Here is a 27,683-nt window from a genome sequence, read left to right as displayed (position 1 = left end):
TTAGTTATAAGGTGGCCACTGATTTATATGACGTTCCCAAAAAAAAACAAGGTATAACAAGTTGAAAATAGGCATGAACAAAAAGCTGAGGCCCAGACATCTTCATCTGGAGCTGAAGAACGTGAAATAGTTGACATCTCACTAATATCTGCAGAGTTTGGTAGTCTCACCAACCACTTTTGACCTCCGAGTAATAGTTGAACGTTATTTAGATCGTGCAGGAGAAAGTATCATCAAATTTTCAGATAATTTGCCAAGCAAAGACTGGTGTCTTTTCAGCAGACATAAAGATTTACTTTCTCGAAGATCTTGTCAAAATATCAAAGGTGTACGTGCCCGAAATAGAGAACAACAGTTTTTGGAATATTTTGTAAACCGTACCAATTTTTGAGAGGCGTCCTAAAAGAAAACATTTTGAATTTTGACGAAACCTATTTTTCCAGTGATCCTAAATCAATCAAATGCATATTCGAATAAAATATCTGGAACGACTGATGAATTCGACAAAGTCATATACACACATCGCCAACATTTTTGGACCACCCTCGAAAATTGTAAAACAAAGCTTCATCATGGCTGGTTTTTTGTACATTTCATTTTTATTTCTTTCACCTGTGCTAGTCATGTAATAATGTTTACAAAAACAATTTCCTCTAATTATAGATACCAATGTTCAAAAAGTGTTCATATCGATTTAGCGTGTTTGAGTGATTGTTGAGTTCTTCTTTGCAATTATGCCTGGCAATAGAATTTCAGTGTTCCATAGAGCAAGCATAGTGGCTTTGCATGATGAGGGTCTGCCGAATCATCAAATCGCGGATAGACTAAGGATTTCCGCGCTTCACCTATCCGAATAGTGCATTTGTACCAGTAAACTAACAGCGTTGACTGGAGACGTGAAACTGGGCGTCTTAGGTAAGTAATGCAAGAGAAGATCGGTATCTAGCAGGATATGTACGTCGGAATCGAACCATAATAGTCTCAGCAGTACGAACTCATTTATGAAGAACGTTTGGCCGATTAATTTCCAGTACCACAATACGGCGGAGACTTGCTTGAGCCAATTTACAATCTAGGAGGCCATCAAGAGTACCCAGGCTACTTTCCAGGCACATAACCGTTCGTCTACAGTGGGCACAGAAACACAGAGATTGGCTTTTAGCTCAGTGGCGAAATGTTCTTTTTTCGGACGAAACCAGATTTGGTTTAGTTAGTGATAGTCGGCGACACAGAGTTTGGAGAGGGCCAGGGCGACAAGAAAGACTATCTTTTGCTAGAGAAGTCGAACGCAGCTTATTCCCATTCCAGATACTTTGACAGGGGTTATATATGTTCGAAACATTATTGAACCATTATTTATGCACTATTTTTTGTTTGTTTTTTTTTTGTTCTTATTCAGTTAAAATCAATTTCAGCCAATTTGCGTTGCTTACATAACCAAATTAAATGTACTTCTTGACTTATGATAATAGTGTCTCATTTAGACAAACATAAGGGGGTCCAAGATTTTTGGCGGTGTGTGCATATCTGTGGAGTTTGTGATAACCGGCAGTATGGAGGTCTTACCGTCCTATGAAGTTCACGAGTCGGAAAGACTATACGATCAATATACTACTGATTGTCCCACAAAGACACGTTATAATAGATCAAAATTGAAGTGCTTCGATAAATTGACCTTCTAGGACTGGTTTTACACTATAGTGAGTCCATGGAGTAATAGCAGAGAGAGATTCAAGATCCCACCTGGATCACAATATAATAGTTCAATGTCAGAGACATGATATAAAACTTGTGTTGCTCCTGCCAAACTCCACACATCTGACCCAGCCTTTAGATGTTGCATACTACGGGCCAAAAAAAGGGTTTGGAGAGATATTCTGCAAAAATACAAACTGAAAAATCCCAAAGAGACTAGTCCTGATAAAGTGCCTTTCCCTATTCCGCTAAAGTACTTATTAGAACGTCTTGAACTCCTTGATGAGAAAAACATTTAAAGTGCATCAGAGTGAGTACAATACCTATGAACCCCGATGAAGTACTCAAAAGACTTCCTAATAGAAGAACCGATAAGCACACTGGTAAAGTAGTTAACGAAACTATGATTATTAAAAAAATATTTTAACCATTTTTTTCAATTCAAATGGGAAATCGCTGCGAAAATATCTGAAAGTTCACATAGGTTTATCAAAAAACAATAATTCTGATAATCAGGAAAATATTATGAAAAATATCTCAAAATCGTGGCAAAGTCACACCGCTCTACGGTTATTCATACTTCGTAATCCCTTACCAGATAAGGTTGTATTGATGAATCCACTATGAGCAGAGTCCTTTGAATGCCTATAAATTTCTTTCTGCACGAAGTTACTAGTGAATGCTATGACTAATGCCTGGAAAAGGATTGAAACTCTATTTGAAATATTTAAATCATTCAATATCATTTCTTACGTTAGTTGCTACGCCAATGTATGTAGTGGCCTGTAAGATTCCAAACCATGGTCCAATACCAGCAGATTGTTTTGGAACTGGCCTTCTATAACTTTGTGTTATTTTGGAAGCATCAACACGAATTTCTAATAGATTATTAACAAATGCTAGAACAGGGGCCAGAGGAAAACCAGCTACGAAAAATACCACAAAACCATACTGTATCACTGAAAATATAAAAATGTAGATAGATTATTCATTATCTTCGTGTGAGATAACCCGGACATGTATTTATCAAATTTTTAAAAAACAGGAACTGGAAATTTATGTTGGACATATAAATATCAATATACTACAGTCAGATAACGGTGTTTTTATCGATATACGATTTTGGTACCATACATTATAGTTGTAAATAATAATAATATTGTGTCTTTATTCTGTGAATCTAGGATACATACATTTTTTCTTACATTTAGAAAATTAATGCTAATCCTAGGACTGACGTCAGAGGCGAAGTTCAAAACAATAATTTAGGATTACTGATTTGTTCTACCACTTAACCTTACACAAGCTTAACATTATGGAATATGCCTATAATACAGAAGTTGAAAAGAAAATAACAGGGACTCTTAACAACTCAAGGATCTGAAATATATATTTTTTGGTTTGTTGCTTCCACAAAACATTCTTAGAGTAGTACTTAAAACTAATCACATTATTTTATTTAATATCTTTTGGTATACCGTTGGACATGTAGCCAATCTGGTAACTGAAGGACCGTTCAAAGAATTGGTGGGGTTGAAATACCTTCAAATCGAATATTGATTGTATGAACATCAGTTCGAAATGAAATTTTTTCGGAATCTTCGTTATGATTATATAAGCACGCTGCATGCAGCCGCCTTCGCATTAGTCTGGTTCACATGTACTCGATTCAGCTCTTTTTGGTGACATTTTTCAGCCCTGTCCAAAAATTACGACCAAGGTGTCATTCGATTCGTATTTTTGCCTAGAAAGTTCAAGGAAAGGTCCGAAAACACGCCGATTAAAATTACAAAAGTTATAAATAATTAATTTAAAAAAAATGGGGCTTTAGTTTTTTCTTAATATCTCGGAAAATTTTAAAAATTTTGGAAATTTGAAAAAAGATTTGAAAAGATCAATAAAAAAATAGTCCCAACTCCCGAAAATGTATCTTGATTATTTATAATTTTTACAGAGCCCTGAAAATAAAGCCAAAAGCGGGTAGTCTGGCTTCCGCGCGCCTTTCGTCACTCTGACATAAAAACAAAAAAAATTATTTGAACATATTAAATGTAAATATTAAGGAATGAAAAAATTCATGCAATGTTGGGATACATCAATAAACAATAATCCGCAGTCAAAAAATTTTTATCCCAATTTTAACGTTAATTATAAATTTGTTAATTGATAACTTTTTCTGAATTGAAAGTTAATATAAAAATCCCTATAATTATTAAACTGAAACCCTGGCATTTTTTTCCTCTGGTGAAGTTATCCTTAATAGGCAAAAAAAAATTGATATTTTCTATTTTTTTTATTAACAATTGAAAATTACAATTTTATAAAAAATACATTACAAATTTTTTTCTTATTTTTCATTGTTTCCATGTCTCATGGCTAAAAACTAATCAATTATTTTTTTTACAGCTATTGTTAATAAATTTATTATAAACAAATACATTGTTTACAGGCAAATCCATTTTTTTTTGCATTATTAGTCTAGTTCACATGTACTTTTTTTTGTAACATTTTTCAGCCCTGTCCAAAAATTACGACCAAGGTATCATTCGATTCGTATTTTTTCCTAGAAAGTTCAAGGAAAGGTCCGAAAACGCGCTGATAAAAAATACAAAAGTTATAAACAATTAAGTAAAAAAAAATGGGGCTTTAGTTTTTTCTTAATATTTCGGAAAATTTTTAAAATTTTGGAAATTTGAAAAAAGATTCGAAATGATCAATGAATTTGCATAAAAAAAGTTCCAACTCCCGAAACTGTATCTCGATTATTTATAATTTTTACAGAGCCCTGAAAATAGAGCCAAAAGCGGGTAGTCTGGCTTCCGCGCGCCTTTCGTCACTCTGACATAAAAACAAAAAAAATTATTTAAACATATTAAATGTAAATATTAAGGGATGAAAAAATTCATGTAATGTTGGGATACATCAATGAACAATAATACGCAGTCAAAAAATGTTCATCCTAATTTTAATGGTAATTATAAATTTGTTAATTAATAACCTTTTTCTGAATTGAAAATTGATATAAAAATCCCTATAATTATTAAACTAAAACCTTGGCATTTCTTTCTTCTGGTGAAGTTATTCTTGATAGGCAAAAAAATAGATTACCGTTGCCAAAATAAAAAAATTGTTAGTTTCTATTTTTTTATTAACAATTGAAAATTATAATTTAATAAAAAATGTCACCAAAAAGAGCTAAATCGAGTACATGTGAACCAGACTATAATTATTCATATCACTTTTGCTACCGGATTTGAATATAGGAGAAACACATGCAATTTTACGGTTAGTAGGGAAGATGCCAGATTCAAAGGATTCGTTGATTATTTCCTTTGTATACTGAGATATTATCATATCCAGATGATTTATTTATATTAAGGTTTGAAATAATATCTTCAATTTCTTCATTTGTAGGTTTCAGGAACATTGACAAGGAAACATTAAATTCAGGAAATTCAGCCAAGACTGAAGGGATACAAGCAAACAATTTTTCTGCAATACAGGTGAAATGATCACAAAATAGTTCGGATATCTGGTCGGGATCTTTTGTCTTTTTACCATATTCAATGATAATTGCTTCTACAATTTTAGATTAATTGTTTTTATTATATAAAATTTTGTTAATGGATCTCCACATTGATTTGGGAGTTGCATTCTCAAATTCTTTGTCGTAAAATTTTGTTTTTGTGTCTTTGATAGTTTTTTCAACTAACTCATTGTAGTAGTTATACATTTCAAAGAAATACTCGTTTTGTGGACTCTTCCCTCGAATCTTGGATTACTTTTGAAAATAAGCCCCCGACTTTTTGCTTGATCTACAATGGACAGGTCCTTGTCAAGTATTTTTTTTTATTTTGTTTTCAATTATCTCCCTGCCATTTTTTGTTCCAGAATTTAAAACATGTGACTTTTTTGAGTTGTCAACTAGACAATGATCAGTCGCAGTTTCAACGAAATTATTGATGGCTTTATCAACTTGTATACAAGAATTATCAGCGTCTTCAGGTTTGAAAGGGATGTAGATATAGGTGTCGTCTGCATATAGATGAGAAGAACAATGTGCCAGGGCTGGTATGGATAGAGAAGAGTAGTGAACCTAGGATTGAACCTTCAGTTCGAGAAAGTTCGACTGATTGGCTCCTACTGTCACACTCTGATATCTTGTATCAAATAATGATTGAAGAATTCAACACCATCTTCAGATTTTTCTATATGATGCAAAATTGACATTATTACGCCATAGTTTATAGTGTCAAATGCCCTACTAAAATCGAGAAGTATCAGGGCTGTTTTTAAACCTTTATCTGAAGATATGAGAATATTATCGACTATATGTAGCAAGGCGGTAGTACAACTATGTCCTCTTCTAAATCCAGATTGTGTCGGCGGTAAAACTGATTTTCCATTCAGGTAATTCGTTATTTCTTGTAATTTTGAATGTTCTAAGTGCCCTATCCCCAACTTTCATCATTCTATAACTGTATCTCTATCTTGTACAATAATCAAGTCAAACAAGGTTGAAGTCGATTTTGTTATTCTCGTTGGCAAGTCAATTATTTGGATTAGATCGAGTGTTTCCAAAATAGATAATAGTTGGTAACGTACGAATTTGTCGAGTTGAGCAAATTGATATTGAAGTTACCTGTACATAGGACATGTGATAAAGATGAAGAAATAATACTCAGTCTATCTTTAAATTTATTTGGAAAATAAGTAACATTCTGTGATGATGGTCTGTAAACCACTCCAACGGCAACATTTTCTTTTTTTACTTTCAAATTCATCTATAGTTCTTCAGTATTGTCATCGACCTATATGAGTGATGTACATAACTTGCTAGGTGCATATATAAAGTTATATGTTGTTTATTGACCTTCTCCATTCATAACCAAGGGGCATGGAGTAAACAAGATCAAATGTCAACGCTGACGCTGCACAGAATCAACACCTGCTAATTCGCAATTCTTCAAGGACGACAAATTGTTAGACTAACATATAAGATATTAGAATTGCATTCAACTATACGTTTGTATTTTTATATAATTTTGTATTCTGTAAATCAAAGAAACACAGTACTGTTTCCCATTTTCAAAATTATTATTTTAAAAAAATTAAATTTCAAAAGTGAGATGTAACATACATATTTCACCTCTACGCGACCCATGATCCTTCCTGTCCAGTTTATATATATTTATATATATTTACCATCATGAAGCTATAATCTATTCTCCCGTCGAATCAGGTTTCGCTTATAAATAAAATGTCATTGATTTCAATTCGGTAAATGATGGCAGCAGCGATCTGCTTATATTCAAATGTCCGATTTTCATATCAATATTCGGCTTGTTTCAAAATGAACGTGATTAGAAATTAAGTTAACAAAAATTGCTGGAGTAAAAAAATTAATTTGATTCAGTGAATGAAAGAAATAATAAAAATATGAACATATTTACAGGCAAGAGAAAAACAAAAAAATAGGAAAAGAAATATGTATACAAACAGTTGATCAGTTTTTGCTGGTACTGACAAAGAAATTGAAATATATGCATTCCTTGAGTTACAAATGAAAACATTTGCTCAAAATAACTCATAAATAATTTTTGTGATGTCTTCTTCATTTCTAATTTTAACGACGTTGTCTTCAAACTTTATGAAGATATTTCCATTGGTGATCCACAGCATTCCATCTTTCGTTTCAGCTTCTTCCAGAGCCAGATTCATCAAGCTCAATTTTTCTTTTGTAAGGTCTTCTCGAACAACAATGCCTTTGCCTCGTAGTTTTACCTTTTTTTCTTGTTGCTATAGTATGTTTGGTATCATATCAGACGAACTTGACAAAGATCGGGCGATTTTATTGTCGTACTTTCCCAATCTGCAACATTCCTCGACTTCGCTATCTTTCAATGATTTTTCCATCTTTTCACGAAAAGTGTCAAGGAAGATTTGACGACAATTTTCATCTCCAGAATCTTTCAGACTCACAGTTACACATTGTCTTCCCAACAGCCCCAAGTATAGCAATATCAGCAGAAGGCTAAATATATCCAATGGTATAAAAACATGCCTAGGAAACTCAAAAACAGAACTTGATAAATCAAGAGTTTTTTTAACACAAAGCCATCTATTGACAAAGATATGAAATATAAACAATACAGAAAAAACCCCATTACTCAATAATCTGTAACATACAAAAATTGTTTCACCACCCCTTTCATACAAACATCTTTAATTTTGACTCGAAGAGACTCCATGAGAAATAAATAATTTACATCGCGTTGAAAAAAAATACCTGTAATATACCTTGTTTAGTACAAATTTTGTAAGTTCCATGTTTTGTTTTAATTTCTGGTTGGTTCGACTTTTTCATTGAAATTAATGAGCAAGATTCCGAATTAATATCAGAACTTGACATTTGTTTGAAGTAGCTTGAAAATCATTATTTCCAAAAGGGTTCAATGAACTAAAATACTGATTGGAATGAAAGTTGTTCAAAATGAATTGATAATTGACGGTGCAGCATTTCTCAAAATATTATCAGATTGATTCGTAGCTATCACAAGTCTAGAGATCGATATGCATTTTATTCTCTAAAGTCGCTTAATAGTGCACCGGACTTGGATTACCCGATATAGCGCAAACATTTCGAATTCTTACCCATGTCCAAGTACTCGTCCACCAGAAAGTATTGTTCGGTAGGAGGCATGAAATATTCTTTTTCATATAACGGCAAATCAGCTGTGAACTCAACCTTAGCTTTGAACTTATTGTAACGATCCACCAATATTCTGAAATGAAATATTGACAAATTATATCTACCCAGTATATTTCTAAATTATCAGGGACAAAGTATGATCAGCTGTTTTCTCTGGTTTTGCCCCGTGTTCTGTGCTTGTATCATCATAAGGATTATTTTCACGTTACGACAAATACTCATTCGCTATCTTCTGGTGATGTCTGGAGTTTCACAAGTAGACTATTTGCAAAACTCCAGATATCACCAGAATATGGACACCACTAGAAAATGCCCAATTTCAGGTGAAAAACACCTTAACCTTTGCCTCTCATGTGGACCTACGACTTTGTAGGTACGTGTGGCAGATACCCGACGGAAAGACAGCTACTAACTCAGCTGATACCGCACAGAAAGCTGAAGTGAAACCATCGGGCACCTGTGCAATGTCTTTCATTTTGTAGGATTCTTTAGAAGTAATTCCTATATATATAAAGCAGAAATTAACTTCATTTGGTCGGGACGACCACCGATAGACCGGTTTCGGGGTAGTTGCCTCTCGTCAGTACCGGGCAGGTCATTACAGATGGAGTGAACCGTCTGAATATCCCGAACAAACAAAATCACTTTCAATTAGTTTTAGATCCACATGAGAGGCAAGGGGTAAGGTGTTTTTTACCTGAACCTCTCCGGAATATAGAGCAGATAGAGCTTTTGCCTAGTACCATCTCGGTACTGACAAGGAGCTAGTACTCCGAAACCGGTCTATCAGAGGTTGTCCCGGCCAAATGAAATTTATTTCAGCTTTTTATTTATAGGTGCCTGATGGTTTTACTTTAGCTTTCTGCGCGACATTAGCTGGGTTAGTTTCCGTCGGGTATCTGCCACACGTGCCTACAAAGTCATGAGTTCACATAAGAGGCGAGGGTTAGGTGGTTTCACCTATACTCGAGCGTATCAAATGCACCTCTCCCTAGCATGTTTATGATGTTCATGATTCATTGATCATATGAGCTTTCGGAAAGTTTTATTTACTCTTTGCAGAATATCTGCTTGGGAGTACGCAGATTGAGACCCTTGTGGTTACCAACGACGGGACCTGGGGATTAGGCAGATTGAGGCCCCAGCGTCAAGTCAAAAATCCTTTACAGCTGGGTTAGATACGTAGATGACGGAAAATTCAAACCTTATCGAGTCAGGAAAGTCCATCACTTGCATTTGACGTACTCCAACACGAGAAAGGTTTTTGGTTTTTTGTTCATTAGAAAATTTCGCCATAATAACGAAATTTGAAAAAAAAATTGGAGTGTAATGAAAGTAAATTTACCAATAACGTATGCTTCAACAGGAATATACATTATCACTGGCGACAAGAAAATTTATATTCACATAGAGTTATCAATTTTCAAGAGAGATATGGTGTTCTTGATAATAAAATTATTGGCCACCACTTTTTTGAAACATCTCTGACCGAAGAATCATACTTGGACTTTTTATCGGGGACTCTAATTGACTTTCAAGAAGATTTGCCACTTAGCCTAATAAAAAATATAAGTATTTCCAACACGACGTAACTTCACCACATCGCAGGAGAATGTGCAGAGATGTCCTCAATACAACAATGCAAGGAAGATGGATAGGATATAATGATCCTATTGAATTTAGTTCAGGAGCGAGAGCTTCTCAACTCCCCAACTCCTGATCCAATAACCAAATCATAATTATGAAAAAAAAAAGGTTTGGTGGTGCAGCCAGAAAACGACTGAGTCGTCTCCTCAAGTACGGGGTATCTTATAAAACCGTCTTGTACCAAATTTTTGAGCGGCGTACGCATAATCTGTCTCAGGTGGGGGAACAAACCCCCATGAGTAGGTTAGCAAACGTTTGCGCTCAAGTGATGATTCACCAAAACCAGGGGTGAAAAAGCTCTGCACGGCTGAATCTAAGGCATCGTCACGTGTAGCTGACGTCCAAAAACTCTCATATGGGAAGGTTGTCGCGGGTATCAAAATGGGAATATTCAACTTGACTATCCGACTACCTCAACGATGAAACAGCAGAGCATTTACTTTGTACCTGCCCCGCTAGGGATCGATTCAGGTTTTTAGAGTTCGCCAGAGTCATACTCTCACCATCTGACTTGAAAGACCACTCACCATACGAACTAATCGGCTTCGTTAAGAACCTGGATTTATTTGGCCGAATGTGAATAGGTGTGAACCACAATAATCCCTTGCGGGTTGCGGTGGAGGGTCGTATAGACCCTCTCACTTTGGACCTAACCTAACCTAACCTATTGAATAGCCACCATGTTCACCGAACCTTTCTTTTCTAGATTTTTCGTTGTGGGGATTGATAAAAGATAAAGTATTCAGAACAAATTTTGAAAATATTGAGGTATTGAAAGATTCAATAATGAAATGGAGCAAAAAGTTCCTCTGAAAATGGAGGCGGTAGAGCAAAAAACAAAATTTGTCATTTTCAGTTTTTGGAAGTATCTCAGAAACAGTGTGTGATTTTGTAAATCTGAGAATACCATTATCTTGCATCCTCAAAAGGCAATTTTTGTTACATTTGACCGTTCTTGTAGAATTCACCGTTTCCGAGATAGCAGTAGTGGTATCAGCTGAAAGAACGACCTGTATATATACCACACCATAAAAACCTACGTAATTTTACGACAAGCTTAACAAGTTTAATGGATATATTCATTTAAATTATCATGTAATGAATTTTAAATCAATCGAATGTAGAAGTAAATAAAATAACGTTAACAACTAATTGCCAATGTTTTTTTTTCATTTAATTTTACACTTTTCTGCTGTGTATGATGTCCAATTATTCTGGTCGTTAATATTTTCACTTCATACTTTTTGGTTTTATTGATAATTACCCAGATTAGTCGAAAATGATTCATGGTTCATAGTGGAAATAAACAAATTTTTTACTTCAATACTTACGGAAGCAGGACTTGGGTGAAATTGCTTACTATGATTTTCGACATCATGATGATCATCAGTGAGATACTAAGATCCAAAATACAACCAGTTGGAGCACATATGTCTGATCCCAAACCTCCCAAATCAGTCCATACATTCATATCACCAGGATGAGTGAAAAATCGTCCCTTAAAAATGAATATTATTGGTTACCATATCATAGAACTTCAAGTTTGGGAAATTTCAATTGAATGTCAATTTTGAGCAATGCTAAAAATTTCAGCTCTGTGAGGTTATGCAAAAATTATACATCACTCAAAATCACAGCTGTTTCCTATGGTGAATATAATAAATAAACTTTCCGTATGTCCGAATGCTAACTGATATTTCTTCAATAATATTGACTTTTATATCCCATCATATTTTTCATATTCAACCTAACTCTATTAAAATCAACGAAATTCGTGAAATGTTTCATTTTGCTATTCTCAAGAAAACAAATAATTGCGCCACTAAAAATCTCAATGTTATGAATATTTACTAAAATTAACGATCGATAGCTCAAACGTGACCTAAGTTTACGCTTGAGGAAGCTATTGTATAGCGAAACACGTTTCGCGATTTCAGTAAAACTCTTTATAGTGAAAAATCATACAATAAACTGTATTGATTAATTTCAATATGGATTTTCATCAAGTATCGGCCTGTTCTATTCAGTTACTATATAAAAAAAACGTACTTTTCACATCCACTGTTTCACGAAATAAAAATACTTAGGGAAAGAAGAATTTGGATTTATACTTCTCCATCTATAGACAAAAAATATGGGAAACTTCCTTAAAATATACCTACCCCATGCAATTTGAAAATACTTGATTTGAGACAATTATTTTTCGAAGAAATCTCTTTATCTTTATTCAAGTATAAGAACAAACAAATAGCTATCTTACATTCTTATTGTTCACGAGCAAAAGGAAATGAAAATATCAGACTACCAGCCTCCTTCAAAACTATAGGTCAAAGGTGTCACCTCTCTATAGCCCCTAGAACCTCTATTTATCGACCATACGATATAAGAGAAACCTCACTGCTGAAAATACCAATACCAATGCTAAAAAAATTAATATGAATAATTTGTAGATACCTCTAGATTTTGAAATTCTCTAAAGAGGGTGTTGTATTATATTTAATATTGTATTTATCTCTCACCTGATACCTTACTTTTCTTTTGCTATTTAACAACCAAATTAGTTATGAGTTCACATTTCTTTGTATGAATTAACTCCAATGATCAAAACAATCATCTTAACAGAGTCGTCTGGCTGATGGTCGAGAAGAACTACATCAGGCTCATTAGCTTATATGCGCCTGATTGTGGGGAACGACTAGTTCCAATAAATTTGTCACTTCTCGTTTCCCACAACGGATTCAATATCCCCCAGCGTAGGGCAACACCAGTGTTTCGTCAATAGTGTAAAAGTGTCGTAGGTGGTAACGAAGCTCTCTTAGGGCCGCGTTATGTTGATGAATATAGGCTGAGACCGCACAAGCCGGACATATTGAGAGCAAGTGCATTGGGATCTCAGGCGCTTCGCTGGTGTTAAAGACACCATCCTGACAGGCCATGATGAACCCCTCAGTTTTCGACTTCAACCCACTCGACCTAAGCAAGGCGAAGGTCATGCGCTTTGATAAGCCGATGTCTTCAATGTTATTGAAGAAGACCTCATGCATTAGATTTTCATTGTTTTGCCGTATTTGTTGTGCGGCTTTTATATGGGCCTTTTACTGGACGGGTTCCAAGTTGGTGACGGAGTTGTGATCACTTCATTAAGAGTCGACAACTGAACCAAGTTCATCAGCCGCTCGGCCAACTGCCCTTAAAGAGGTATGCTTCAGTTCCTCCTCTCTCAAGATCAAGATCAAGATCTGAACTCTTGATTATTATAATTATTATACAGAGATGAGATTTCTTTGTTTGTAATGGATAAACTCATAAAAAACTTCGACAATTTTATAAATTCTGTCACCTACAGAAAAACTACATTATAAGCAAGAATGCAATAATCTAATCGAAAATTTGAGTAAAAAAGACGATTATTTGGCATGCGCTCCACGCCGTGAAAGTTGCTCATCAAGGTTGTTATAAATTCATACGTATTTCTGGTCACTTCGTTACTTCGATAAATATGATGGATGTGAATACTCACTTTGAAAAATGCTATATAAAAAACTGCTGAGTAGTTGTTGACGAATGCTAGAGAGTAACTTTTGTATATGAACGAATTATCGTATTCTTGCTGAGTTCTATGATTTTCCAGATTGGTCAGCTTCAAAGCCAGAATTTTGAAAATCTGCGAAAGAAATGTATTTTCATTGTACAATTTCAAATATTTCGTTTGATGAATCAATTTTGAAAGTATTTTCGTACATCCTGTGGAAAAAGTCAGTTTGATAGAACAAAATTAGTACTCTTTCACTAGGTAATATCTACCATTAACCAAGTACCTAAAAATTGAAGTCATTTACAAACTCAAATGTACCTCTCCCAACCTTACGTCTTTGATTATCTGTACAAATGCATGTGTATTAAATGCATGTGGTTCTAAAATAGGCCCGAGGAGAGCGGTTATATCTGCCGTCAATTAACCGTATACTTGTCCGAAACCAGCGTGTACAAAGAGACCACGTCGTAGCTCAGTAATATGTTTCTTGGACTAACTTCATATCTCTAATCTTTTCGATGAACTGTCTCATTTTTCTTTATATTGAGTGACTCTGATTTTCCTCTGATCGACTGCAGTAGGGTCGTCAAGTATTTGAGAAGATCATAAGTTGGTAAACCTATCGCATTCACGATATGTCTTATGGCATATTCTCTTTGGTAAGCCGTGTGACAAAAGGGCTTCGGCTTTTTGTAGGACCTTATTCGTGTTTTCTCCGAGACTTGATGAAGGGATAGCAAGACTCGTTTTTCTCAAAATCTTGGAGGTCGGATCCTGACTGAGTGTTTTATATTTCCCTAGATTGAGTAGGGTGACAATTTTTGTCATTATAATCCTTGGTGAATATCACGACGGTGGCATTTCCTTTGTCATGAGGTGATACCAAGATGTTTACAAATTATATTTTCAAAATCAACCAGTAGATCTCCAGTAAGCCATAATTGAACTAAATTGAAAATGGGAGTAACGTCGATGAACCCAATGAAGGTACGAGAAGAATTCAATTTTCATTGCTGCTGTGTGAAAATACCCTTATTGCTTTTATTTTCATTTCTGTCTTACGGTAAGAGTGGAATTGCCAGGGGCATTGTATTTATGTACACAGGACCTTTTTTCGGTGTCAACTGCATCGACTTCTATGGTGATTAGCCTCATGGTCTGGATAAGTTATATTAATAATTTCCTGGGTCACTCAGGAACCATCATGGTGAAACGAAAAATATTATTGTGGTCCACATTGATACATCATTTTTCCATTTCTCATATGTTATAGAAGTTGGACATACATGTTTCACAATAATGAAAGTGATTCTATACATTGCAAGTGAAAAGTCGTAGAAATAATTTTTTTCATCAAAAATACAATTCAACTTGAACAAAATGAAATTAACTGAATGTGTGTCAAAATGGCTGTGTAGATTAGCGTCCTGATTGGCTATTATGTGAGAGGATTATAGATGAAAAAACATGTTTGACGGTTTTTACGTGCCCGAGGAGCATAACTCACCATCCAGCAATGCGCGCCCTCATGTATTCGTTCATTGAAGAAGAAGCCGTGGGCGATAAATAGTGCAACGTGTGTGAAAAATTCATCGAGCCGAGAACAAAGAGAGTGATGATTCATCACCCAGGTTGTTCACTTCGAGTTGTATATTACTTGTGATAAATAACGTGACGTCATGCCACCGACTTCGTGGAAAAAGGTGAGTCAGCGGATGCCGTTGTTAACTTTAACAAGCTGACAAAGGTTGTTTACTCCAAGTGACCCAAAATACCCAACACTATTCTACACCTCTCGTAGCAGTTCATACTTGGGCTGGTACAACGTCGTTGAGTTTACGTATACATTTCCAAACTTTGCGCCGTCAATATCACACAATAACTTCACTGTGAGCAATCGATCAGTAATCGTGAAACCTTGTAGGTATTCGGTATTGTTTTCGAAAAACAAATCGTTTCTGCTTTTCCTTGGATTCACATTATACGACGACGCTAACAAAAATACTTATTAGATGAAAATCCAGAGCTGTCGTTGGAGATGACATGATGCAGGTCTTACTGAAAACTTGTCGTACAACAGTGCGAATATTTGATATGTATCGTCATCCGACATGCGATGAATCCATCCAAAAAACTGAATATCCATCTTATACACATTTCATTGAGGCCTACAACTGCAATGATATAGTGGAGTTCAGCATCAATCGAGTTTACTTGTTGCTATGAATGCCTCCTAATTGATCATTGAAGGAAAGCTAGAAATAACCGGTAACGAAGACATATTTGTCTGATACCGAAAGTCAACTTTATTTTCCACTAACACCGAGAGTGACCAAAAAGTTGTGGGTAACACCATGGGAAAAAATAAAGTTGAATTCCATACGTATAACAGACCTGATGAGAAAACACGCCTTCGGAGCCCCCAGCAGAAGACATAGCGGATGACCTCTATGACAAACATTTGCTGGCCGTGTAAACTATAAATATGTAAACTACAATCAGATGGCAGGTCCCTTCACATTATTTTTACTGACAGTAATATTACGTTGAACTATTTGAAACGTAACATTACGTCATTACTGTATACGAAATACTCCTGTGGCTGCGCAAAAACAGCAGGAAGATTGTGCAATGCCATGCATGCTAAATATGGGGCCATGCCACTTCTAACTGTCACCGGGAGTTACGCTACTTGAAATGCGCTGAAACGCACTACACATTGGAATGTCCTTTGCCAAGAAGTGAAGTTTCCAAATGTGCCAACTGTTCCAGCCCCCACCTGGCGAACAGAATGAAGTGCCCCATTCACATAATAAAGCTAGATGAACTCGCCTGAAAAATGTTTGTGCCGGCTCCAATACCACTTCATAATAAATGGAAGGAAGAAAGGCGACAACAACCCAACCAGCAGCAACATCCCAGACACCAGGACCTGCCTACAAAAACGTCTACAGGACGCGCTCTCTTGACCCCGCTGAAAGGATGCGGAAAGAAATAAATGTCATGCTTGCCTTCGACAAGGAGAGCACACTCATTAACATGGATGAAATGCTCAGGTAGTTAAATGATTTGTGAAAACTTTGTCGCTATAAGCTGTAAACGCCTATGAAGGCATGTATGCTGACTCATGGCATCAACTTTGAGGAGGTGGGAGATGCTATAAAACGTCTACCACTACACAAGGCACCTTGCAGCGATGGTATTGAAGCAGTTCTACTCCGGAACCTGCCGCGCGAAGGTCTAGTACAGATTATTCATATCATCAAGTGGGTCATCAAATTGCAACATTAACCAGACTGACTGAAGCGCGCGGAGGTAATACCTATTAATGAATAGGCAAAACCGAAAAACCATAGGGGGAGCTGCCGGCCGATCTCGTTGCTTAGCGCTGTCACCAAGATTATTGACAAAATCTTACTAAGCAGACTTCTTCGTCTGAAGCAAAGGCTGGAACTTATTCCAGAGGAACAGTTTGAATTCAGGCAGGGTCGTAACACGACCTCGCAACTGATCCGACTGATTTACGGAATAAAGGAGGCCTCTCACCTGAGGAAGAATACAAGCATGGTCCATACATTAGGCCATGTTACATATATTAAGCCTTGGACACCGTTTGGACTGAGGAATTTATCGCAAGAATGTGAACAGCACACATGCTCTTATACATGATGAGAATCTCAGATTATCATCTAGTTGATCGGAAATTTAGGGTAAGAGTTCACTAAGCTATCTCTACAGACTTTTCAATGAAAGCAGGTGTTCAACAGGGGTCCTGTCTATCCCCGCACCTATATTATTTCTGTAGGTACGATTTTCTCATGTTCGCGAATACAAATGTAGGCATATATGCAGACGATACTGCCTTACATGCCCATTCGTATTTAAGTAAGGTGACAACACGCCAAATACAGATACATTGAAATCCATACATGGAGAGGAATAAGATAATCCAACAAAGATTATACTTGTCAATTTCACGAAGAAATCCACCGATGTAAAGATATTCAGGAATTTGATGTTTCATGTGTGGAAGAACAGAAAAGTGCGAAGTACCTGGGAATTATCCTGAATAGGTGATTGAATTTCTAAGAATACTCAAGTTGAACAATTCAGAGAGCGGCGAATGAACTCAACTACCCTTTCATTGCACGAAAATCTGAAATGGGTGTTGACTACAAGCTCCTGATATATAAACAAATTATCAGGCCAGCTATGTCGTACAGTTGCCGCTTCATTGGAGCGTTTGCAAGACAGCGGAAATCGAGCCGATCACGGATTTAATCCGACGGCTTGCTTATGAGAATTTCAAGTGGCTTCTCCCGAAAAGCCCGTTGACTAGTACAGTCACGGCTGTTAGAACTTCTCATAATCAACCCCGTCGACACGGTGGTTTGATTAATGAGGCCCTTGATATCGTTCACGAACGGCATATGGACGACAGTTAGTGAGGTAATGAGAAAACTGGTATAGAAAATTTCATATCGACGGTGTGTCCTGGTTTTTTCATGAACTTTTTCTAGGAGTATCCAACCAAATACGACAATGATAGTTATAGTATCATTTGAGCAACCTAGATATAAAGTTCATGTAATGGTGTGCATAAGCCTAGTCGGCAGGAGACAAACGACTCAGTCGGTTTAATGAAATCTACGTTTTTGGGTGAGCGTCAACCCACTAACACTGCGGGGGACGCTCTCCACCGCTTTTTTTTCAGCGGGGCGCGCTTATAAGAAGCCTCCTAGCTACTTTACTATTCAGGTAGAAAAAATCTATGAAGTTATAGATATGTTCATATTTATTTTAATGAAAATATTTTTGATTTTGATTTTTGTTTCTTACCGAGACGACCGAGGTTTGATCGCGAGCGACGAAAACTGTTTTTCAAGGGAACTAGTACGTCTAACAAATGCGTATGCGTTATGTGTATTCTATCTAGATCATATGGCCATTTTTAGATGGCCTAGAATTTGCATAGCCCTACTACTAAATTATAAATATTACTTATTTGAAATACTCGTTTCAAATGTAATACTTTCTGTTCGATACATTCGAATCTACAATATTTAATTTCAATATGGGGAGCAGCTTATTCATTTACACTAAAACCTCAAAACAGAAGTTATGAAATGTATATTTCAATTACGATATCTGGAACCTACGTTCATAAATACTACGTGATCTTCCAGATATTCAATACATTTTCCAATTGACAATTTGTTATTTTAATCAGGTACTTCATTAGAAAAAAACCGCAAACATTCAAATTCTAATGTCAGTGAAATAAATACTATCACCGATCATAAGACAAGCACAACTACATTGAATTATATTGCTCAAAATTTTTAGAGAAACCATTATCCAATTCAGGCGTTGAAATATATAATAATATAGAAAAAATGAAATATCATCAAAAAACAATGAAAGTCTAATCTCATAGGAAAAAATTTCTGTTTTCTTCTTCTAATTGAGATTTCGATCTGCATATTACACTTTATCATTTTAATGTTGTTATAATTGAATTATATTTCAATTACTGTTATTTTGGGTACAAAACCTTGCACAATCTGAAAAATAAACAAATTTGAATCAATAGAGAATCTGAAATACTAAAAAATTCACCCCGAAAAGTTACTGTGTAATATAAACTACTGAAGAGTCCATTCAGTCAGTAAATTGTCGTATTCATAAATTACGCCTACAAATTGAATGATCCATTGAAAAAAAAATTAATTCTTGTCCATTTTCAAAACCCCAAATTCACTTGAAAACAGCTTCTCAATTATAAATAACGATCACAAACGTAGGAAAAATTTGTGAATAGGACAAGTTATAGACTAATTGATTCTTCAGTGGTTTATAGTAGTAATTTTTCGAGGTGAACTTTCCAGTTAACCATTCAGTTCAGCAGATTCTCTATTGATACAACTCCATTCATTATTCATATTGTGGAAGAATATACACCAAACAAAAAACAGTAGGAAACATTGATTTTTTCACAAAAAATGTCTCTAAGAATTATCAATAATGTATTATTATACACTTTATTGATTCGGTCGGTCGGTAGCTGGGCGGTTCGACGTGGGTGCTTTGTTCACTCAGTCAATTGGCCGATGTGTGAGTCAATGGTTCAAGCCCCTGGCTGAACGCTCCATTTTCACTTGCTATCCTAAGCTAACCTAACCTAACCTAACACGGATTGGAACCCCTGTTAGGAATCACACGTTAAAAGGTTATACCGTGTTAGTCCTTAGGCCGCATAATTTTCGACTTCTGAGGGTTGTCGTTCGTAGGGGTGCGATAGCTGGTTAACGGAAAAAACATATTTTAAACATATATTTTTAAACAAATTAGTACATGAATGGTTCATTTAATTTTCATTCTTGATAAAAAAATTCGTGTTTTATGGAAATTATATTATCATTTATGAAACTCATTCACAAAGCTAGATTATAGTTTTCGTGACATTGGCGCACTTTCCTGCATCTGTACGTCAAAAATCACTTATTCAATAATGAATGGGTGAAACTTTTTTTAGTTGACATATATCAAGGTGTTTCATAAGCTTTGTCCGTTTTTATGAGTCTTCTTCAAACTCTGATATATCAGAGAATACTTATTCAATTTAATCTAAATGAGCGCCATTTGAATCACTTTTGCCAACGTGACACGAGTCAATTATTTCCATCAGCATAAAAAGTGTGTTCTCGGGATTCGATGAAATTGACGAAGGCCTTTTTGTCTGCTCCTGATTGCTGAGAGGTCTGGGGAGCATGGTGGGTGAGGCAGAACTTTGACGCTCATTTCGTTTGATTTTCTGATGGTGATTCGTGGAATATGCAGGCGTTGTCGCGGTGCAGGATCGGACCTCTGCCGGTTGCTGCTGACATAATTTCCGATACATTTCGTCGATTTCCTCACTCTGCTGTGATGGTTTGACCCGTTTGCAGCAAGTTAGAGTGAATTACACTAACCGTTAATCACCATAAAGTAACTATGGTCTTTTTTGGTGGCTGGGTGGCTCATCAGTGTCCAACCAACCTTAACGTCTCCTGTTCTCGTAGATGATCCACTTTTCATCATACGCGACGATCCGATTAAAAAAAATTGTTTTGATTACTTCGAAACGTTACAATTTCTGTCGATTGTTCAAGTCGTGGGGCTCCCACTTTTCGAGCTCTTTCATCTTTCCAATACGTTTGTTTCAAACTATCAAAAACCACATGGGAGCTAACGCCCAGTTCTTTCTCCACCGTTATTGATGGGTCAGTCTCCACCAGGGTCCTCACCAGTGTGGACGACCACTTCGGGGCTCATCTTCGAGGCTAAAATCTCCGGAACGAAACCATCGTCGAACAGTGCATTCATTAACAATATCATTGTACAAGTGTCGGGGGAGGTTAAATATCTGGGAATAATCCTAGATTCCAAACTGACCTGGAACCCACACTTGGACAGGATGAAGAGGAAAGCGGAGGTAGCACTGATGCTCGCCAGACGCACATATGGAAAAACATGGGGACTAAAACCAGACATGGTATATTGGCTATACACGATGGTGGATAAACCCATGATAACATACGCATCTCTGGTCTGGTGGCCAAAGATGAAGCAGGCGACCGCCATCAACAAACTATGCAGGGTGCAAAGACTTGCATGTTTGGGAATGACGGGAGCAATGAGAACTACCCCAACAGCTCCATTGGAGACACTCCTGAATCTACCTCCTTTACACTTTGTGATAATGCGGGAGGCCAGGATGGGCCAATTCAGTGTGGAGGAGCACATATTGAATATGTGCACGGATCACATGACACCGAAGTACACCTTTAACACAAACTTCACGGCCAAAATCATAAGCCGTGAAGAGTGGAAGACCATTAGTCATCCCGAAAACATGTTTGGAAAAAACACCTGGTATAAAGATGGATCGAAGACCAAACATGAAACGGGAGCTGGAATATACCGAGCGGATAGAAATCTAAACTACAGCTATCCGCTAGGACTATACACATCCGTCTTTCAGGCGGAAATGTATGCTATCTTGCAGTGTGCAAGGCTTATTGAATTGAGACCTCAAAGAAATGAGTGGATCAATATTTTTACAGACAGCAAGAGCGCACTAGGGACTCTGACAAACCCGAAGGTGACATGAAAACTGGTCTGGAAATGCCATGAAGAACTGAATGAATTTGCAAACAGGAACAAATTGACTTTGTACTGGGTGCCACGGCATTCAGGATTCACAGGTAATGATAAAGCTGATGAATGCGCTAGACGCGGATCATCAACTTCATATATAGGTCCTGAACCAGCTCTGGGGGTACCAAAATCATTGGTACGAAAACAGATTAGGACATGGACCAATAAGAAGCATACAGAGTACTGGACAAAAGTACCTGGCAACAAACACAGTAAAATCTTCATTAGGGAATCGTCCGAGAAAAGAACCGAAAAACTACTTCAATATAGTAGGAATCGGCTCAGAATAATTACAGGGTTACTAACCGGACATTGTCCGCTTAGAGGACACCTGAATAAAATGGGGCTGTACAACGGGGACCTCATCTGCAGATTATGCAACGAAGGGACAGAAACAGCTCTACACATCTTATGCGAATGTGAGACACTGAATCACAGGAGGCAGGCAATATATGAATACAACACGGAACCTGTACAAACGAGTACAGGAAACGAGACTGATGGAAAAGTCAGACAGCTCCCAAGGTACAAAAAAAACACTATAATTGCCAAATGCCTGGTTAATTTTTCGCTGTTTTGCGCTTTGGGTCAGTATGAATTCGTAGAGAAAAATTGGCCGAAATTCGTTGAACTACAACATATGCTTGTAGTAATAAACTGGAAATAGTCAAATAATTGAAATTTGGAAAAAATAAAGAGCAGCAATGTATAGAGTATAGCATTCTCTGTCACCATTACCAGCATTATATACACAGTTGAATAAATATCCATTGGAATGAGGACCTAAAAAACACATGATATTAAAACGGACAAAACTTTTGAAACAATCTCATAGAAACGAATGACGTTAGTAACTACTGTCCATACTTACAGCCCTGAAAATGAATATGAATGTAGCGTTCATGCATGCTCCGGTAACGGCCGCGATAACTCTTGTATTTTCTATGATGATTTCATCTTTACTACTTCGAATTAACATCATATCGACGCTTATTCTGTAAATCATGACACCAAGAACGCCTAGTATAACCAGAAACAACTGAAATAAAAAAGATACGGTTGGGTCGACGAAAAATATGAATTCATCATCAATTTATGCATCCGATAAACTCGTAAATCCATAAACTGGCGCAAAGTAATAAAAATGAAACGATGTGGCTACTGATCCGAACAACTTATATTTTTAATGAACAATTGCTTTTATTTTCTGGGAAAGAAAGGTTTCAACCAACTATTTTTATTTGAACATTGAATTATACAAGTTTTTCCAATTCAGTTGGTACTCCCAACATTCGTTATGGAATTGAATCAGAAATCATTCACAGGATTGCTAAACAATTAAGTACCTATATGAAAAAGATAAATGGTTCACTTACATGGAACACTGTCATTTTCAATGGCGTACATCAATGGTTCGGAATCAGACACTTGTCTTATTGCCTTCTCAGCACTAATCTGGATAACATTAGAAGTTGAAGCACTCAAATCACTCATAACATTACAACTTTATATCACGTATGAGTTAATTCTACTTATGTCACAAAGACAGTAAGATGACATTCATTCGCTTATTTGATTAAATCCCAGCTATAGGAATCTTTTAGGAGAGATTGATTTTTGGAAAAAAAAAATTTTAAATTCACTGACAGTAACAAACCGCAATTACAATTTTGGATCAGTTTCATAAAATTCGTCAGTACTTTATCAATTATTCTGTAAAAACATATTTTCATATTTTTCACCTCTGATATCTAGTAGTATAAATTTTCCACCATGCAGAATATTAAACAGCGTCATTACAAATTTGAGGTTTAAATTTGAAATTACGATATAAAATTTACCTATTGTGAAATATGGGGTGACTACAGTGTATTAGTTGTGAAGAGAACTATTTGTAGTATAACAAATATGAAACCGTAGAAACATTTCAATAAACAACATGTAAATCAGGAGAACTGTCAAACAGAGATGTATATAATATCGTGAAGAAAAGAGAATTGAAACTTTCTATGTTTTTACCACTTTTATTTGTAACTAACGTTACTGTAGTTCCGTTCTATAAGGACATTTTCAAATTTATACATATATTAAACTAAAAATGATGTATTACATTAACCCTCATATAACACCACTGCAGGTAATAATAGAGGCACTTAGCTTAATTGAGTACCCAAATTTTGTTTACTTGTGACAAGTTGGATATGCTAATTTGAAAACAGGTGAGTAACTAGATCTATTTGATCATTTAACAAATTCATAAGTATAAAAATTGCGGGTGCAACAAGCATTCATAACATCATAACTTTATGTCAAGGATGAGAAAAATCTACAGTACGTAAAGATATTCACAAGCTTATTTGCTTTCATACCAGCCATAGGAATCTCGTTTGAATAAAGTTATGGGAAATAAGTCTTTTTGGCTTCAATTCTCCATCTTCATAGAAAAATTATGGCAAACTTCCGAAGGAAGTAAGAAAATAAATGAGTTCAAAATAAACTCGATCTCGATAATTCTCAGGTCTGACTTTTAAGGGTAATAGTTCATGGGGAGACGATAGCTAGTTAACGGAATAAACACATGAACAGAATTATACGCCAGTCGACTCTGACAATCCGTCGTGAATGGTTGTAGTGTCCGCTAATAAATTCTACAAGTGATAAAACTAAAAGAAGGTGTAAAAAGTGTAGTAAGACCTTGATTTCAATTTATATCGGTGAGACTTTTTTCCTAAGCGAAAGATAAAGTGTTTTTTTCAGAGGGGTATGCCGAATATTATTGGCATATATTCCTGATACTACCATGAACTCCACTAACATACCGAGTGTTTCTGACTACAGGGACACTCAAAGTAATCAATCAAATGTTCAATCCAACTCATACTCTACTGCAGTCCAAAACTTCAAATTACCATCCAGAGAGCAAGACATACTCTTCAATTCTATCGAAGGAGTTAAAATACAGGAGTACATCATCGCCATCGGAACCAAAGTTCAACCTAAAAATATAATTTTCTCCTTCAGGATCTCCAATAACAGAGTTTGTATATACCTTTTCAGTCTTGCAGTTGTAGATACTTTCCTTCAACAAGGTGGAGAAATAGTGGTGAACCAACAACTACTGAAAGCATGGAGGTTAATAACATCCACAACTCGTTTAATCCTATCAAATGTATGCCCGTCAATTCCCCACATCATAATTGAAAATAGCCTTAAAGACTTAGGTTTGAGCCTTATGTCCTCTATAAACTTTCTCAGAATCGGGATTTCGCAACCAGAGTTCAGCCATATTCTTAGTTTCCGGAGGCAAGTCTACGTTCAAACCGACACTTCTGCCTTCCCAGAATCAATTGTTATTCTTTTCGAAAACACTCCATACCGTATCTTTCTATCCGAAGACAAGCTAACCTGCTTCAAATGTAAAAAAGATGGTCATGTAGCCGCCGCTTGCACGGAAACAGTTAATGATATCCCTACCACGGTTAGTCCCAAAAACCAATTGGAAAATGAACGTGTGGTCATTCCAACACAAATCACCAACCCAACACAAAAACGTTCAAGATCAGAGGTAACAAGCCCCACGTTATCAAACACCGACTCCAATCCACCCTAAACAGCCCGTGTTTATTAAGTCGTTTTCGCAAACTCATAAGAAACCCAAAAAAAAACCTCATCAAACGCTACAGCTGCACACCTTTCTTCAGCGAAAAGGATATTTGACGATGAATCACCACCCTTTTCTATAGACTTCAATCAAATAGTCAGTTTTTTGGAAAATACGTACGGGTCATCCGATCCTCTCAGTATAGCACGTGAATATACTGACAACATGCATTCTCTCATGGATATATTAACAAATATATACCCAGCTCTGACTGAACGAAGTATTAAGGCTCGTATCACAAAATTAAAGAGGAAGTTGATGAAACAATTGAATAATTAACTCGAAACAAACTCAAATATTTCCCTTTTTGAAAACTAAAGCTACCTCTCACAAGAAACCTATTGAAGTTCATGACCCCCCTTTTCTTAATTTTTCTTAACAGAATTCATTCTTCAATGGAACATAAATGGAGTATTTTCCCTTCTGGAAATGCTCCAACTGATGAATAAGGTAAACCCCTAAGTAATATGTTTGCAGGAAACTAACTTCAAGAATGCACATACATACGAAATGATATCTTACAACTCTTTCCATAAAATTAGAAATAGCCCACTTAGAGCTTGCGGTGGAGTCACCATTTATACTAAAGAATCGATCGCTTCAAAAATGGTTTCAATAACGTCAGAACTCGAAGTTATAGCAGTTCTTGTCACATTTCCGCGAAAATTATTCACATGCAACGTATATATTCCACCGAAAGTAGAGTTAACTTTTCGAGAACTTGATACGATAATTCAACAGCTTCCAAAACCCTTCATTATTGTGGGAGATTTCAACGCCCACAATCCTCTATGGGCCTGCGCATCTTCTAACAATACATCAACCTCTCCAACTTCGTTATATTAAATAATGGTGAATTTACGAGAATCAATAGCACATCTGGCAACCATTCCGCTATAGACTTAGCCTTTTGCACGCCAACGATTTCTATATCGCTATCTTGGAAAGTATGATCACAAGTATACGATAGTGATATTTTCCAATCTTGATTGAAAGCAATGATAACTCATTTCAGACACCAATATATCATCCCACATGGACACTCAAGAATGTACAGCATGACAAATGGACTCACTATGAGAACCTCATTGACTCCAAGTTATCAGATATTTCTTCTACAAATTTTGATTATGACGTGAATACGCTGGTGGGGAAATTCACCAAAATTATAATCGAATCGGCATCCACTGCCATAGGTAAAAATTCACAATTAACACATCACTATCCAGTACCATGGTGGAACGACAAATGTCAGGCAGCAACATTTGAGTGCAAACGTTCTTTCAACAGATTGAAACGACATTTCTCCCTTGAGAACAAAGTCGAATTTAATCGGCTCAGAGCTCGCCAACGATTTTTTCTAAAGCAAAGCTAACGAAAATCTTAGAAAAATTATGTAAACACTTTGAACCAGCACACTTCAATAGCTGAAGTATGGGTAAAAATAAACAGTATCCGAAGGTCGAAAGGAAATCACATTTCCTCCCTTATTGATGACGATATCGTCGTATCAAATAGTCGCGAGATTGGTAACATTCTAGCTATCAAATTCCAGCAACAGTCTAGTGACGTCAACTACGATATTAACTTTTTAGAAAGAAGGGGAGTCATAGACTCCAATCTTTTTGTAATTGAAGACGACGATGAAAATTTACTAAACATCGATATAACCATGGATGAACTCGAAGAGGCATTGTCTGGAGTGAAAGGCCATACAACGGGGCCAGATAACATCCCTTATATCCCTTATCACGAAACTGCCACAATCCGGCAAACTCCATCTCCTAGGGATTTACAGCACTTTATACCGCACCAGACAACTTCCCACATCTTGGTCTAATTCTATTGTACTGCCTCTTCTGAAACAGAATCTAATCCCGACTCATATAGACCTATTTCCCTTATCTCCACCATGTGTAAGGTATTGGAGAAGATTTTGAACGCTAGACTACAGTTTTTTCTCGAGAAGAATAACCTGATAATTCTCCAACAAAGTGGATTTCGCAAAAACCGCTCAACAACAGACAATCTGGTTATCCTACAGTCAGCCATACACGAGTCCTTCGCAAATCGACACAAGGTTATAGCCATCTTTTTCGATATTCGTCGAGCATTCAATACAGTTTGGAATCGCAACGTATTGGAAGAGATGAAAAATTGGCATATCCAAGGAAATTCACTTGCTTTTATAGAAAATTTCTTGAAAAATAGATCCTTTTCTGTGAGAGCTAATG

General features: G+C 36.3%; 1 protein-coding gene across 7 annotated transcripts in view; it reads right to left on the bottom strand.

The window, feature by feature from the left end:
* LOC111510468 (anoctamin-3) overlaps nt 1-27,683 on the bottom strand; it is a 96,617-nt gene that overhangs the window by 11,166 nt on the left and 57,768 nt on the right. For 6 of the 7 annotated variants that reach the window (XM_074173084.1, XM_074173085.1, XM_074173086.1 and 3 more), the window contains exons 8-13: nt 22,660-22,827; nt 13,575-13,718; nt 11,386-11,552; nt 8,350-8,480; nt 2,449-2,654; nt 2,291-2,390 (exon numbers count right to left, since the gene is read on the bottom strand). In XM_074173084.1, coding sequence (XP_074029185.1) covers nt 2,291-2,390; nt 2,449-2,654; nt 8,350-8,480; nt 11,386-11,552; nt 13,575-13,718; nt 22,660-22,827 — 916 coding nt within the window. The remainder of the gene's footprint in view (nt 1-2,290; nt 2,391-2,448; nt 2,655-8,349; nt 8,481-11,385; nt 11,553-13,574; nt 13,719-22,659; nt 22,828-27,683) is intronic. The other variant, XM_074173087.1, reaches the window with a different exon arrangement.

This window comes from Leptinotarsa decemlineata, unplaced genomic scaffold, assembly GCF_025532065.1.
Source record: "Leptinotarsa decemlineata unplaced genomic scaffold, Ldec_3_MD MMD2_tig00000199_RagTag_RagTag, whole genome shotgun sequence".
NCBI lineage: Eukaryota > Metazoa > Arthropoda > Insecta > Coleoptera > Chrysomelidae > Leptinotarsa > Leptinotarsa decemlineata.
The sequence above is the reverse complement of the archived record's forward strand: the minus strand, read 5'-3'. Positions and strand labels throughout refer to the sequence as shown.